At 35.2% G+C, this 16,593-nt stretch overlaps 1 protein-coding gene across 1 annotated transcript in view; it reads left to right on the top strand.

Annotated features, from left to right (window-relative positions):
- Positions 1 to 16,305, top strand: part of tubgcp3 (tubulin, gamma complex associated protein 3) — a 40,965-nt gene extending 24,660 nt beyond the window's left edge. The window contains exons 13-22 of the mRNA XM_056456650.1: positions 252 to 360; positions 1,376 to 1,565; positions 4,215 to 4,350; positions 4,438 to 4,506; positions 5,668 to 5,803; positions 8,531 to 8,619; positions 8,706 to 8,837; positions 8,920 to 9,060; positions 11,814 to 11,930; positions 14,898 to 16,305. Coding sequence (XP_056312625.1) covers positions 252 to 360; positions 1,376 to 1,565; positions 4,215 to 4,350; positions 4,438 to 4,506; positions 5,668 to 5,803; positions 8,531 to 8,619; positions 8,706 to 8,837; positions 8,920 to 9,060; positions 11,814 to 11,930; positions 14,898 to 15,059 — 1,281 coding nt within the window. The 3' untranslated portion in view covers positions 15,060 to 16,305. The remainder of the gene's footprint in view (positions 1 to 251; positions 361 to 1,375; positions 1,566 to 4,214; positions 4,351 to 4,437; positions 4,507 to 5,667; positions 5,804 to 8,530; positions 8,620 to 8,705; positions 8,838 to 8,919; positions 9,061 to 11,813; positions 11,931 to 14,897) is intronic.
- The last annotated feature ends 288 nt before the right edge of the window (positions 16,306 to 16,593 follow it).

The following is a 16,593-nucleotide window of genomic DNA, read 5'->3' as shown; positions in this document are numbered from 1 at the left end:
CAGCGAAACTTGTCGCACGAGCTTACGTTTCCACTCTGACTGATTCGTGTGCATATGAATGGCAGTCTATGGTGCGAAAAGTCCAGTGTGACCGCAGCTTTACCTATAACAACTTCTCAGTGCACACAATGAAGAAAGTGGCTGTGAGATTTGCACAAGTTATGTTTACTGTGATACATAAATAAGTACTAATTAATATTCATATTTAAATGGCCATATAATAATGCCATCTGATGTATGTTGTTCTGCAGGTTCTTCTCATTGGCAAATCCATCAACTTCCTGCATCAGGTTTGTCATGACCGGACACCACCGGGAAAGATCATGCCTGCCTCCAAATCTACAGACTCTCCCAAAGATGGTGAGCTAGCGCTAATGCAGTCTTAAAATAGCTGCGCTTATGCTTGCTAATGCGATATTTGTGGCCATAATGGCAGCAATAGTTAAATATGCTGCTGAAAGAGGGGAGAGAAGAATTGATCTGTTGTGGAGAAAGGTGCTGTTTTTGACCGCTCATCTGTGGTGTAGTTGTTCCTATCGATGCTGGCTGTATTTAACGTCTTTGCTAGCATGGCTAATCAATGCTCTTAGTCTCCAACACTCTTCTCTGTCCTTCAGTGTAACTCTACAAGTTTCTTTATTTTCTGGTGTTCGTTTATTTTATTTTTAAACTCTGCATTGACTTTGTCTGCTTTTATGGCGGATTTAATTGTATCAAACTGATAATTGTAAAAATAGCACAAAAAAAGGTTTGAAAGAAAAGTCTTATGTTTGCTCTATATCATCTTGGTTGGGATTTGGATGCAAAAATAAAGCCTTAGGTAATCACAGGCATGTTGATGTAGAGCCTTATTACAGGGATAAGTTAACTCTGAAATTGTGAAATTCCAATATATGTTATTTGCTGGATAAGTTGGTGGTTCATTCCGCTGTGGCAACCCCTGATGAATATAGGGACTAATCTGAAGGAAAATTAATCAATGAATGAATAGTTCACCCAAAAATGAAAATTCTGTTGTCATTCACTCACATTTACCAGCAGCCTTTGACACCCATATTATGAACAAAAAATACAATGAAAGTCAAAGACTGGTGCATTCCAACATTCTTCAAAATATCTTCTTTTGTGTTGAACAGGTGAAAGAAACTTAAACAGGTTTGGTAAAAAAGTAGAGAATAAGTAAATGATAAGTAAATTAAAATTTTTGGGTGAACTATCCCTTTAAAGAGACTAAAGTTGAATCAATAGATGCGTTTTCATGGCTTCTTTTGGGTTTTCTTTGTTTTTTTTATTCATTTGCCACTTCTCTATCCACTATTTGTCACTTTCATGCTCTTGCTTTTATTTAAAACCCTCTTGATTTTTTTTTTTTCAGCGGTAGAGTTGTTCACTGATCTGGAAGGGACATTTCAGAGTAAGATTGATGCTGCGTATTTTGAGACCAGTAAGTATCTTCTGGACGTGCTGAATAAGAACTACCAGCTTCTGGAGCATCTTCAGGCCATGAGGAGATACCTGCTGCTGGGCCAGGGAGACTTCATCCGGCACCTCATGGACCTCCTCAAGTATGTTGATTTGCGTCATCAATGTGCAGCATTTCATTGTTGATTTAGAACTGTTCTTAAGCAAGATTATTGGAGCTTCACTAGTTATAAAAAAACAACAATAATAATGATTTAATTCTGGATTTAAACACCCATCACAATATGTTTATTAAACCTTTGATAATCACAACTGTGACCTAAAGGCATAGTTCATCCAAAAATAAACATTTTGTCATTTATTCAACCTCCTCTTCTTCCAAATTGTTTAGAGTTTCTTTCTCCTGTTGAATACAAAAGAAGTTATTTTAAAGAAAGGTGGAAACCTGTAACCTTTGACTTTCACTGTGGAAAAAACAAATACTACGGAAGTCGATGGTTACAGGTTTTTAGCTTTCTTCAAAATGTCATCTTTGGTGTCCAACAGTAAAAAGAAACTCATTAAAGTAAAAAAAAAAAACACTTTTAATGTGAGTAATTAATGTTTAAAACTTCATTTTTAGGTGCATCATCACCTTTAAATCACTGTTTGGCTCAGAGAGTGCAGTCATCATATAGACCTTTTTCTTAGAACGCAAAATTACCCATTATGCTTTGCGCAAGGAGGATGCTAAGAACTTCCGGTCAGCAGCTGATGCATGTAATCAGTCACATTTGGACAGCTTTGAAACGATACTTTTAGTCTATTTTACTTGCTTTCAACATCTTTGAACTAATACGGATGTTGATCAACACCACCTCTGGTTATTTAAAAAAATGCGATCTAATGGGATGGAAAAAAACTGCTGCGAGGTATTTTCCCCTCGCTGTCAGGCGGCATCTTGTGCGTTTAAAAGGAGCCTCGTCATCGCTAAAGTCAACAGTTTCTCTTTCTTTCAAACATATAACCAACCCAAACAAATGTAATCCACCAAAATGTTTGACGCACACACACACACACACATAGCCTACTGTATTGTCCCACTAACACATTGATTGAATAAGTGTCACAGAGTGAATATAAAGTGGCATTTTGAAATGACAGAAAAACACGTACCATGGTAAATACTGCACAATACAAACTAACTAAATGAAACATAAACCGCTCCCGATTAGAATCAACATACAAATCAGCCAGAATAGTATCAGTACTTTTATTGATAATTTTTGAAAATTGTATGGCTTACATACCTGCTAGTTTGATGCTAGTAATACGGTTTGCTATTTATAATGCAGTGAGGTACTGTTATTGTTTGTGTGTGTGTTTGCATTGAAGAGCCGCGAAGTAAAGAATAACAGCTGACAGGTCGGGAACACTGATGCTGTATTTCAGCATCTGATCTGATGGCAGACACTGAATTAGGAGAACGTTTTTCCCTTGTACTTGAACCGCATCTGACAGAAGCATAATGACTTTAACTCACGTCTTTCTTTCAAAATTAAAGTTGTGCATCACAAAAACACTCCATAAGCCACTGAAAACAGTATGGACACCCAGTTGAGAAACGCTGCTCTGGCTGATAACAATTCTTAACGGAAGTTCGAAGCAGCCTACTGGAAGGTGCTGGTCACTATTACGCCCTCCATGCAGCAACGAAGGAAAAAGTCTATATCGACAGCTTCAATATTTAGACGTTTCAACCTGAAAGATCATTTCTGCATTACAAACTTTCAACACTTGTCACAGAGAAACTGTTATAACAGTTTAAATATAAACTCTGATGCCTGAGGTGCAATCTAAATCACTATTTGAACTTGATGTTTTAAATGAGGGTTGTAGCCGTTACCTACCTAGGGTAATTTCTTCAAGAGGTTCAAATTGCTGATTCATCTAGTAATGAAGTGTGAAGAGTTTATGAGTGAGTTATAGATTCAAATTGAGAATTAAAAAAAAAAGGTCATTTAAATGCGTGTCTGTGTAATTGCCTTTTTGCCAGAGCGCCGACATATTAGGCCAATTCTCTGCTCTTCACTTCATGTCTAAATACTATCCTGTCTTAATGGCAAAAACCTCAAAAATAAAAAATTAATAATTAAAAAATTTGTTAAATAATCTTACAAATGTAAACTATAGTAATAATAAAATACTATTTTTTTTATTTATTTAAAATATATATATTATTAACTTTGTTAATTTTGTCTATTAAGAATTATGACAACCGTGATTTAAAATAAATTAAGTGAAATTAAAATAAAGTTTTGTAGATGTTAGTTTTAAGGATATTTTTAATTTATAACTTATGTGCTGCAAAACGGTGACAATTCACATTTAGAAGATATAAATCTGAACTAAAAACATCCAAAGCTTGCAGTTTGTCACTTCCACCTAAATTGATCAACATTTTTAACCATATTTTAATTTCTCATCAAATTCTGACCAATCAAATGCTCTCTAGTATCTGACATGCTCCGCCCCTTTTATAACACTTCTCATTTACTCACTTTTAATTTGATGCGCTTGATCTCAGCCACTCTCACTGGCAGAGCTGTGATAAATACAAAACACTATTGGCTGTTTTTCATGTAGTCTTCATGTTTCAGTTGAAATTACATCAAATTTCGAATAAAACGCACATTTAAAAGCACTTCACGGACCTTATAATAATTAATTCTGTGAGTTTTAAACAACAACTAAATTGTTTTTATGGTCAGTTTATTAGCTGAAACTCATCCATCTCTCTGTGTTTCTCTCAGGCCAGAGTTGGCCAGGCCTGCCACCACTCTTTACCAACACAATCTAACCGGAATCCTCGAGACGGCCGTCAGAGCAACCAATGCTCAGTTTGACAGCCCTGAGATACTGAAGAGGCTTGATGTTCGGCTGCTTGAGGTATTTAGAAGAGACTGGACTGTTTGATGGTAAATTCAGGTATATAATTGTGCAGCAGATGCTGATCTGGTGTCTTGTTTGGTCCAGGTTTCTCCTGGAGACACTGGCTGGGACGTCTTCAGTTTGGACTATCATGTAGAGGGACCCATTGCCACGGTAAATAAACACAATATAACTTACATTTTGAATCCAAAGTACATTTTACTTTGAAATTGTTGCCATTAGCATAGTCTCGTGATTTTGTCCACATGCAACCTTTTAAAAAATATATATATATATATATCTAGATCTATAGATCTATTGCAATGCGCTGTACCCAACTACACCACTGAGTCTATCCTGTTATTATGGCCCCACAATTAGTTTTCAAATATTCATTATTGGTTTTTTTATTTGTTAATTTTATATTTATCTATTTTATAATATTTTTTAAAAATATTTCAGGGTGTTTTAAAAATTCCTTAAATTTCAGAAACAAAATGTTAGGCCTAAATGTCTTAAATTGACTGAAACGTTGTCTTGTAGGTCTTAAATCATTTTAAATGGGTCTTAATTTTTCTTTGTCGATGTAAATCTACATAATTGGGGGAACCATTCACCAACAATACGTCTCAATAAAACTTTATCAAAACTCAATTTAAAACTCTATTTAACAATGTGATTTAATTATCTTCCTTACAATAACATGTTTGAATGTTCTCCATGTATTTATAGACCATATATAGCGAGGATACTGACCTAGGCAGAATGTTGTGCATACGTTTAGATTATTATCGCTTTTAAAACTTGTCATTTACTTATATAACTTGTCATTTAACATAAAGCTATGTTGAAAAACGTGTATGTACACAACTCGACTTTGCTTGTTTTGACACATTGTTTAAAATAGGTGGCTAAGAAATGACATATTTGAATTAAATTTTTCTGACAATTAATCGAAACTGAAATAGGGCTGAAACCTGCAGAAACCTTAAATTTATTGTTTTACAATCTCTAGACCTGCTGCATTATAACATTAGTAACTGAACTTTTCATCAAAGATGGATCATTGTCTGACCAACTGATATTAGACATGATATAAACATTACAAACGTTTTTATTAGTATTACAGCACTTCAAATCTGATTCTGGTTCACTTTTGGCAACTAATCTTTTGACTGCCCTAGAATCAGATTTAACAAAGAGATGGTTACCTTCTAAAACTGTCTCACATTGATGTCTAAAGCATCAGTTACCTGCCTCCAAAAAACAAGAAAACAGGTTATTTTATTTAATTATTTTATTCCCTATCCACAATGAATGTCATATCTGTATTAGGTGTTCACCCGTGAGTGTATGAGCCACTACCTGCGTGTCTTCAACTTCCTGTGGAGAGCTAAAAGAATGGAGTACATCCTCACAGACATCTGGAAGGGTCAGATGTGTAATGCCAAATTGCTGAAGAGCATGCCAGGTGAATGCACTTTTCAGTGGTTTGATATTTTTTGTACTTGTAAGTAATGCAGTCAACAAACATTGATCAAATAAATCTGATCTATTCTTATAGTTTTCATTCCTTTTTTTTCTTCTGAATGGTGTTAAATTTAAAGGATTTGTATTGGAAAGGAACTATGATACTGTAATATGTGTATAATATTTGTAAACCGATAGACAATTTTACACACGTTATTATAATGTTATAAATCAGGAATTTGGCAAATTTGCCTTGTGCACCAGTGTTACTTTTGTATATTATTTATATAAAGTGCATCCGGAAAGTATTCATAGCGCTTCACTTTTTCCAAATTTTTTTATGTTACAGCCTTATTCCATAATGGATTAAATTCATTTATTTCCTCAAAATTCTACACACAATACCCATAATGACAATGTAAAAAAATTGTTTTTGAAATTGTTGCAAATTTAATAAAAATAAAAAACCTGAAAAATCACATGTACAGAAGTATTGACAGCCTTTGTCGTGAAGCTCTAAATTGAGCTCAGATACATTCTGTTTCCACTGATCATTCTTGAGATGTTTCAGCAGCTTATTTGGAGTTCACCTGTGGTAAATTCAGTTAATTGGACATGATTTGTAAAAGCATACACCTGTCTATATAGGGTCCCAGGGTTGACAGTGCAGGTCAAAGTACAAACCAAGCATGAAGACAAAGGAATTGTCTGTAGACCTCCGAGACAAAATTATCTCGAGGCACAAGGCTGGGGAAGGTTACAGAAAAATTTCTGATGCTCTGAAAGATCCAATGAACACAGTGGCCTCCATCATCCGTAAGTGGAAGATGTTTGGAACCACCAGGACTCTTCCTAGAGCTGGCCGGTCATCTAACCTGAGTGATCTGGGTAGAAGGCTTAGTCAGGGAGGTGATCAATAACCCGATGACCACTCTGTCTGAGCTCCAGCGATCTACTGTGGAGAGAGGAGAATCTTACAGAAGTACAACCACCTGTCCAGCAATCCACCAATCAGGCCTGTATGGTAGAGTGGCATTTGGCATCTGAAATACTCTCAGACCATATGAAACAAAATTCTCTGGTCTGATGAGACTAAAATTGAACTCTTTGGAGTGAATGCTGTAAATGTCCTTGAGTGGCCCATCCAGAACCCAGATCTAAATCCTATTAAACATCTCTGGAGAGATCTGAAAATGGCTGTACACCGTCGCTTCCCATCTAAGCTGATAGAGCTTGAGAGGTACTGCAAAGAGGAATGGGCAAAAATTCCCAAAGACAGGTGTGCCAAGCTTGTGGCATCATATTCAAAAAGACTTGAGGCTGTAATTGCTGCCAAAGGTGCATCAACAAAGTATTGAGCAAAGGCTGTGAATACTTATGTACATTTTTTTTTTTCAGGTTTTTTATTTTTAATAAGTTCTCAACAATTTCAAAAAACCTTTTGTCACATTGTCATTATGGGGTATTGTGTGTAGAAGTTTGAGGAAATAAATTAATTTAATACATTTTAGAATAAGGCTGTAAAATAAAAAATGTGGAAAAAGTGAAGCGCTATGAAGACTTTCTGGATGCACTGTATATATATATATATGCTGTATATACAGTGCTCAGCATTGTTCAAAATATTTTGTGCATATACATTTGATTAGTCATTATCAAAGCCAAAACTTGAACTAAACTAACAAAAAAATGAGTCTACCTAAAGCAACATATTGGGAAAACAATTTTAAACAAAATGTAATAAACAGGAGAAATCAAGTGAAATTTATCAAATATAGTTGAAATTTAGAATTTGGGCATTTGGTGACCTGACTTTTATTTTAATGGATATAACTGTTTAATAAAACTGTTTTGTTAAAATGCACCAACAATAATTTATTATTATTTATTGTTAACAATAATTAGCCCGTGAGCCAATATTGGCCCATTGTAACCTTTGATTTGGCCAAACACCCCATCTCAGAGAAGAATGAGAATGATAGAGAGGATTGGGGCGAATGCCTTCATTTCTAATTTGACGTAACTTTTTTTTGTTTGTTTTATTGGTGAGCTACAAAAAAAGTAAACTGAAATTAGATGTTTAAATGTTGTTAATGAATCTGATTTTTAAAACTATAAATAATGTCACTCGATGGATAGAGGACTATGCAGAAGACATCGGCGAGCAAATCAAGGCAAAAACTAGTGTAATGTCGGTGCCAATAGCCTAGTGGTACTATGCACCAACATATAGCACAGAAGTGCTCAAGGGCAACCTGAGTTCGATTCCCAGCTCGAGGTTCTTTGTTGATCCCATTCCCCTCTCTCTGCTCCCAATGCTTTCCTGTCTGAAATCTCTACTGTCCTATCATAATAAAGGTGAAAAAAAAACTAAAAATAATTATTTAAAAAAAGGAGTTTTTGTTTTTACTGTAATAAGTTCATAAAAAATTTTTTATAATGTATTAGTTAATTTTAAAGCAATGTTTTCTAGTCCTTTTTAAATATTATTAAATAAATTAGGAAATTACCCATGACAACTGCATTTACCTTCGGCCCACTAGCCTCAATCAAGTTTGGTTTTTGGTCTTTCATATGATTTATGCTAAGCGCTACTGTAAATTAATTTTTTTGTAATTTTTTTTTATCTGATATGACTTATTGTCACGTGTGACTTACCTTCTGGAAAACTCAGTAACTATCACATGTATAATATTTGTAAATATTTTATTTGTGTGTTTTTACACAGAGCTCTCTGGTGTGCTGCATCAATGTCACGTTCTTGCATCCGAAATGGTTCACTTCATCCATCAGATGCAGTATTACATTACATTTGAGGTGCGTAAATCTCTCTGCTTTCCTCATTTAAACAGTGGATCTGTATTATTGAATGAATTATTTGTGTGTGTGTGTGTGTTTTGCAGGTGTTGGAATGCTCTTGGGATGAGTTGTGGAATAAAGTCCAGCAGGCTCAGGATCTAGATCACATTATAGCAGCTCATGACGTTTTCCTGGACACCATCATTTCTCGCTGCCTGCTGGATGTGAACAACCGGGTATGATGCGCTTACACTGAGTAATTGTGATGCTTTATACTCCTCCTCATTTCTCTAACTCTATTGTCATGTGTGTGTGTAGTCTCTGTTGAATCAGTTGCGCGCAGTGTTTGATCAGATCATCGAGTTCCAGAATGCTCAGGACACACTGTACCGCTCTGCTCTAGAAGAACTGCAGCTACGCATGCAATTTGAGGACAAGAAGAGACAGAGAGAAGAGATGGTATGTGAAGTCATTGCTTCTCAACAGGTTTAATGGAAGCTGAAAATACAATGATAAAGTTATTGTGCTTTTCTTCTAATTTACTGTTTGCCAAACTGAATAGGGTTGTCAAGAGTTTGAGTGCGGTTGAGCACATTCTTAAACACAGCTGATTGGTCATTGAGTTCACAGCACACTCAACAAATATGACTATGATTGGCTTAAAAGCCGCCTTTCCACTGCATATGACATTTGGACGCCAATGTCAGAATACTCGCCCTTGTGGCAGTCGCACTGAATTTTCAGTTGTGTTGTGCACCATGGGAGGGAAGGATAATAAACAATACTCCAGTAAAGGAGTGCAAAATCAAGAGCCTTTATTTTCTGTGCGTTCACCACTAGAAATTCATAGACCGCTAAATTTTGGAGGGAATGTTGAGAGAGCATTAAAAAATTAGTTTTTTTTTAATTACTTAGAATTACATATTTAAATTACTTATAAAAATATGTTTTTATTTTCAATATGGAGTTTTTTTTTCTGATTCAAAAAAGTAACAAACAACTATGAATAACTCTCATCGCAAACACACGGACGTCACATCCGGTCTGGCAGTCTCATACGCTCTAGCCGCAGAAGTTTAAATATTTTAATGGATCCGCAGCTCAAATCAGATCTGAATTTTCCCTATATGGATATGATCGGAACGCCATGCAGCTCCCAGACTACTCTGAAATGGAAATGAATGACCTCCAGTCTGTCGCTTGTCGTTTGCAGTGAAAAGGTGGCTTTAAGGTCATCGCTTCATCACTCTTCACGCTGTTCCCCAAACAAAAACAATTGGAGCATTTGGCGCATTTGACAAGGCTGTTCAGACTGACACCGACACAAGGAGTCATGGTGTTAATTTGTTTCTTTCAATGACAGCAGTAAAAAACTTAACAATTATTTGAACTGTACAACCGTAGAAGCTAAAAATGAACATTTATTTTTTATATCTTTTTTATCCACAAAGTCTGCAGCTTTTGTTACTGCATCTTAATGGGCTTAATTACTTACTAAATAAAGTATACTTTTACACTTGACCTTTACCTAAGTATACTTCTTTTTTCTAAGGGTGCATTAACTGACTTACCAAGATCAGTCTTGTACAGCCAGGGGGAGTATTGCTGCTCCAATAGCCAAGTTGGGTCAAAGCTAGGGATACTCCGATTAGAATTTTTGCAGCCAATACAGAGTACTGATTCCTTGTCATGGTGATCGGCCGATACTGAGTACAGATTTCAATGCTTTGTAATGCTTTATAATGCATTGAGCACATTCTCCTTCTAAGTATGAACCTTAAGAGAAGATCTTGCCTTACCTAAGAGAATAAATGAAGGATGCTGCATATAATCCCTTAAACACGTCCCTCATAACCATTTAGGTGTAAATGTGTCATGGCGCCCCCCTATTATAATGGTAGGGGAAACACTGATGTGTATCTGTTTACGTCTGGTGAACAGCAGAGAAAAGTGGTGAATCTATGAACTTCAGAGCCAATCACAGTCATATCTGTTAAACACAAATCAAAGGTGTTAAGGAACGTGTTAAACAGCTCACAAATTTTAGCAGTCAATGGACATCTTAAAATACATGGTATTAATTGGTACTGAAGTCAGCACTTTTGAGAACCCTAAAACGATATATGGTAAAGTAATTTCAAACCATTTTTGTCAAGTGAAAATAGTTAATTTACATATAATAGGTATATAATTTTTACTGATCATAGAACTGTATTTACTGTATTCGTTAGCTTTCCATTCTTGTAGTCTATAGTAGCTCATAGAACCTTAAGTTCTGCACTGTTGAACGCATTTATGACGAAAACGTTGCCTCATGCCAAGGAATCATTCATTCAATTGATTCCTTCAAACAGCTGATTACTTGAGCTGATTGCTACTTACTTACACTAACTCAGTGGATTTGTTCAAAAATGCTGATTCATTCATCAATGAACACTGCAGTTGAAGGACCTGCACAGCAAATGTGTTATTACAGAATCAACAGACAAGTGGTTTTATTTATGACATCAACAAATTTGGTTGCATAATACCAACTCTGAGGATGTGTTTCTGCAAATAAGCTTTGACACTGCACGAGTGTCTTTGTTACCTCACAATTACCAAACAGCCTCAATTTATGTAACCAAAATAAACCATTAAAACCTTTTAATAGTCACTGCTGACAGTAAAAGAAGACATTTTGATGTATGTTGGAAACTGGTTGCCATTAACATACATACATATTATTATTATTATTTATTTTTTAATTTTTTATCTGTTAATGACATTGTTCAGAATATTCTTTTGTGGTCAACAAAAAAAAAAGATACCCGTAATCGTTTGTAAACACTTGAGAGCAAGAATTGTTTTTAGTGAGCTCTCTGTTTAATGATATTTTTCAGCCATTTTGACTGAAATCATCTAAAAATATATTTCTTCTTTGTTGCTTTTGGGTGATCTGATCCTTCCTGCCATGCTTATTATTATCTCCATACACAGAATTATGATCCACTCTTTTATTTGACCCAGTAAAGTGGCCATTAGCAAATGTATGAGCCAAACTGAGAGCGGCTTCTCCTTTTACAGCGCTGGTGTTTGTTTTCTATTGACATCGATTTTTTTTTTCTTCTTCTTTTTTTGTCTTTCACATCAGCTAAAATGGCTCCAAAAGTAAACAAACCTAAAAATAGTGCCATGGTGTGCTTGTTTACAGTGTTGTTTGTGTGTTTCAGGGCGAGTGGGGTGTAACAGCAGAGCAGGAGGCAGAGGAGAACAGACGCGTGCAGGGGTTTAAAGACACCATACCAAAAATGTGCTCTCAGCTCCGATTGCTCACACACTTCTATCAGGTACCCCAGACACTTTCACACGCTCGCCCAATAAACCAATATCATTTCATGCGTCCGTGATAAAGTGCTGAGCCAGCACAAGAGAACATGCTTAATGGTGTTTAGCGGAGCGTTTTATGCTGATCTGCACGTTACGTCTGCTACTGTCGGACACTTAATGTGGATCTTATCGCATTTCAGCAGAACGTGCTCTATATTTAACACGTATCATGCTGATAATTATGTAGTGTGAGCGTTGATGTTGTTATCGGAACATGATATTCTCATTATAGGCACAGTATGTTTGATTTTTTTTTACTTCCATTAAAAAATGCTAAAAAATACTAGTATTATACAAAAGTACAGTATTATATATTTATATTTATATACATATTTTTATATATTTTGCTGACTGATGTACTTGCATTATCATAAATGTTTAGAAGGATGTATAAGTCCCGAGAAATAAGCAATTTTATCTAGTGGCCTTACTAATGACATCACACACCCTCTATTTCCAGTTTGCTTTCATTGAAAACAGGAAAACATCAGAATTGCTTTAAAATGTTCTGTGTTTTATTATACTGCACAAAGCATTATTATAACAGAACCCTAAAATGTATTTAGATTGATTAAAAAAGTACTGCTTCTTCTGTAAGCAGAAGCGCCTGGAGGCGGTTGACTATGGCATAATGAAAGCTCCGCTGATTTTGTTTCAGAAATTGCTTCAGTGCTTTTTAGTTTTAACAGCTTTTAGTCTTACTCTGCTTCATACAGTCATAATAAGTGTTGAAGTGTCATCATGAGTTCCATAGAATGTAATGAAGACCACAATCGTCGTGATTCCATACTCAGTCACGCCATCATCAAAATCCGCTTTTGTTTGTCGTGAATACAATACTCATTCAATTACAAACCACAGGAGAGGGCAAATTCTTCAGCTCCTTCTCATACCCCAGCCTCCACATCAAAGTTCCTGAAAGCAAAGAAGGTCAAAGTGTTCCTAGATTGGCCAGCCCAGTCACCAGAAATGAACATTATTGAGCATGTCTGGGGTAAATAAGGGTAATCTATAGGCCTTTGACTTTCATTTAAGCCACTTTTGATACCAAATGATGAACTAGAAGTCAAGTTATTATTTGTTGTTTTTAAAAATTGGTTAGGCGACAAGAATTTTGTCGGCTAGTGTAAACCGGACATAAGTAGGCCATTTAATCCTATAATAAAAACAGACACCGCAGTTATCAAATCTAGGAATCTAGGAACACGCCCTCTAGTGAAATGTAGTGAAAATTACATACTGTGCCTTTAAGTCTTTAACCCTGAACAGTTTTGTTTTTTCTGAGAAGGCAGCGCTTTTAAAAAGTGATTGAACTTAGACCTTCAAAATACACTCTTTACATTTTTTGTTATTTTTTAAAGATTTTTTTAATTGCATATAACCATTAAAAAAAATTTTTTACACGACACTTTAGAATACTTGATTCTGATTGGTCAATCATGACATTCCAAGGTATGTAATTGCCCGATAACAACCACTAAAACTAATAACACATGCAGGCTCACCCTAGTACTACGATTAGTAACAATGAAATACACTCGCATATTATGAACTATTATGTGTATTTTTTAGTACTGTCAAACAACTAATCGCATCCGCAATTTAAGTTTGTATTTCCGTCATATATATGTGTCTACTGTGTATGTGTATATATACACATACTATACACAATATACAAAGAATATATATTTACATTTATAGTTATATAATATGGACACTACCGGTCAAAAGTTTGGGGTCAGTAGGATTTTTAAATGTTTTAAAATAAGCTTAATAATGTTTAATAAATTAATATTACTTATTAATAATTATTACTGTATTATTGTTGTTGTTGTTGTTGTTGTTGTTATTAATAATAATAATTGTAATAGTAATAAAAGCAGTAATGACTGGAGTAATAATTTCATTTAAAACCACATACAATAAGAAAGCAGTTATTTAAAATCGTAATAAATATTTAACAAATAACAATTTTTTTTACATTTATTAAATGCCGCCTTCATAAAAAATAATTTTCTTAAAAAAAAAAATGGTATATACACTACAGGTCAAGTTTGGGGTCAATTTTTTTTTTAATGAAATTATTCAGTTTATCAAAGCAGCATTTATTAAATTACCATTAATTTAATAAATTATCATTAATAATATTATTGATAATCAGGGTTTGACATTAACTTTTTTGATCACCAGCCACTGTGGCTAGTTGTTTTCCAACATTACTAGGCACTCGCCTTTTTCTCTAGCCACACTTTGTTGTTGGGAAAATATATTTTATATGCATAAATTTGACTTTAGCTTGCTAAAATTACTTGATTTATTTTGACTTTGTGTTATGTCCACATACCGCAATAATTTCATCTTTTTTGTGTATGAACTTGCTTAATATGCATGTGCAAATGGGTTGTGGTTTCATGGTTAAATAGTTTTTATTTCACAGGACTTTTCAGGGCTCAATATTAAGGATTTACCAAATTTATCTCTGCCCACACCAAAAATAAATAAATATAATTTCTTATCCACAAATGTTAAATAATATGTCAAAACATACAAAATATAGCTGTATACATGCTCTTTTTATTCTACAAAACCTTTCTTGGCTTTTGATGGCTTTGCAATCAAAAAATGAGATTATAATGGAGGTCAATGGGGCAAAAACAGCCCCCAACATAACAAAAGGGTAGTCAATTAGTTGTTTGAGTGTATTGTTGAATCTTTGAGAAATTTCTAAGCATTTTCCTAAAATATTTGTCAAAAAAACATGTATCACCAAAAACTAATTTCATTTCTGAAACGCAGAGAAAGTTGTGGCCAAAATAAGACTCAAAATCATCCCAGAAGTGGATGAAAATATCCCCAACAGCACACAAGAGTTAAATAAACTTCAACCAAAATAACCCTGAGCTGTGATCTTTTTTCCTGTGTTTCAGGGCATAGTGCAGGAGTTCCTGGCGCTGCTAATGACCTGCTCTGACGAGAGTCTCCAGTTCCTCAGTTTCCGTCTGGACTTCAATGAACATTACAAGGCCCGTGACCCCCGCCTGCGGCCCTCGCTCGGGGCCACCAGAGGCAGACGTAGCTCCAACATCTGACTCTGCGAATGTCAACGTCACGTGTGCTCGCTGTCTGAAAAGACTGTTTATTAATAGGGCTACTCAGAACTCTTCTGGCGCTCTGTAATGAACCCATATAACAGGGAAATCCTTTCTAGAATATCCTATTGCAGTGTCATCGACAAATGAGTTCAGTCACTTGACTGTTTAGTGGTTTTTACCGTGTGACTCAGTAGCACAAGGTCACAAGTCTGTTTATTTTCAGTTGATGTAGTTAATGTGTGAATACTAGGTTTTTTTCTTTGGTTTTTGTACAAATCTTTGTTTTTGATAATATTTAAGTCCAGGTTTACATGCATTTTTGGAGTTGTTTTCTTCTTGTGCCCTTTTGTTTTGTGTCTTAAAATACTCATAAGACAAATCCGACTGTGTTTATGGTTCTGGATGACTATCGAATGAACCTTTTTCATGATTATAAATATATATATATTATGTTTGTAATTATACAGGCTGTGACCTTTGTGTAAAAAAAAACGAGCAAGAAACCGTAAAGCAGTTGTTTAATTTATATGAATGGACCTGTTCAGTTACATGCACTTACAGCAGGGGTGTCCAAACTCGGTCCTGGAGGGCTGGTGTCCTGCATAGTTTAGCTCCAACTTCCTTCAACACACTTCCCTGGATGTTTCTAGTATACATAGAAAGAACTTGATTAGGTAGTTCAGGTGTGTCTAATTGGGGTTGGAACTAAAATATGCAGGACAAGGGCCCTCCAGGACCGAGTTTGGACACCCCTGAATTACAGTTAATGAACTATTTTGACTGCTGTAAAAAAAATAATAATAATTTCATACATGTACAAAAATCAATTACCCACAATGCTTTGTGATCTTCTCAAGCCTCAGGTTGATACTGTGAGGATGAAGTTGCGATTTTGAAGTATTGGGTCATTATGGGCAATATTAATAGATTGCTGTTGTAATGTTTTCCCCTGTCTTTCTCTCATGTTCATGAATTGTATTGATGGAAGTGGCTTTGGTGAAGCTGGAGAAGAAAAAAAAATGTCCCCCTTTATATGGACAATGAAAATTGATGATTAGTTTTGTCCTCGGATGAAGTGGAGAAGACTTTTTTATCCGTATTTTAATGTGTGGCAGGGGTTTGAGGCTGTAGCTGACTGAAATGATTGTTCATTGATGGTTTAAAGCTCTTTCTGCTCTGTATAGCACACGTCTACAAAGCAGAATTCAAAATCGAACATCCTGTCTTTCTTTTCTTGAATGAATAAACCTTTTTTTATATATATAAACTATGGTAGATTTTTCATTTCATTGTGACTTCAAGGGCAGGTCAATTTGTTAGTCAAGTATTGAATTACTTCACTATTAAATGGCACCTATTTTACCCCTTTTACAAGATGTAAGAAGGCTTTGGTGTCTCCGGAATGTGTCTGTAAAGTTTCAGCTCAAAATACCCATCAGATTTATTATAGCCTCCAGAATCTGCCCATTTTGCTGTGTACAGTGTAGCTGTTTTTTAGCCTGTGGCTTTAAATGCAAATGAGCTGCTTCTC

The sequence above is a fragment of the Danio aesculapii genome, chromosome 1 (assembly GCF_903798145.1).
Source record: "Danio aesculapii chromosome 1, fDanAes4.1, whole genome shotgun sequence".
Classification (NCBI taxonomy): Eukaryota; Metazoa; Chordata; class Actinopteri; order Cypriniformes; family Danionidae; genus Danio; species Danio aesculapii.
This window is presented reverse-complemented; position numbering and strand designations above follow the sequence as displayed.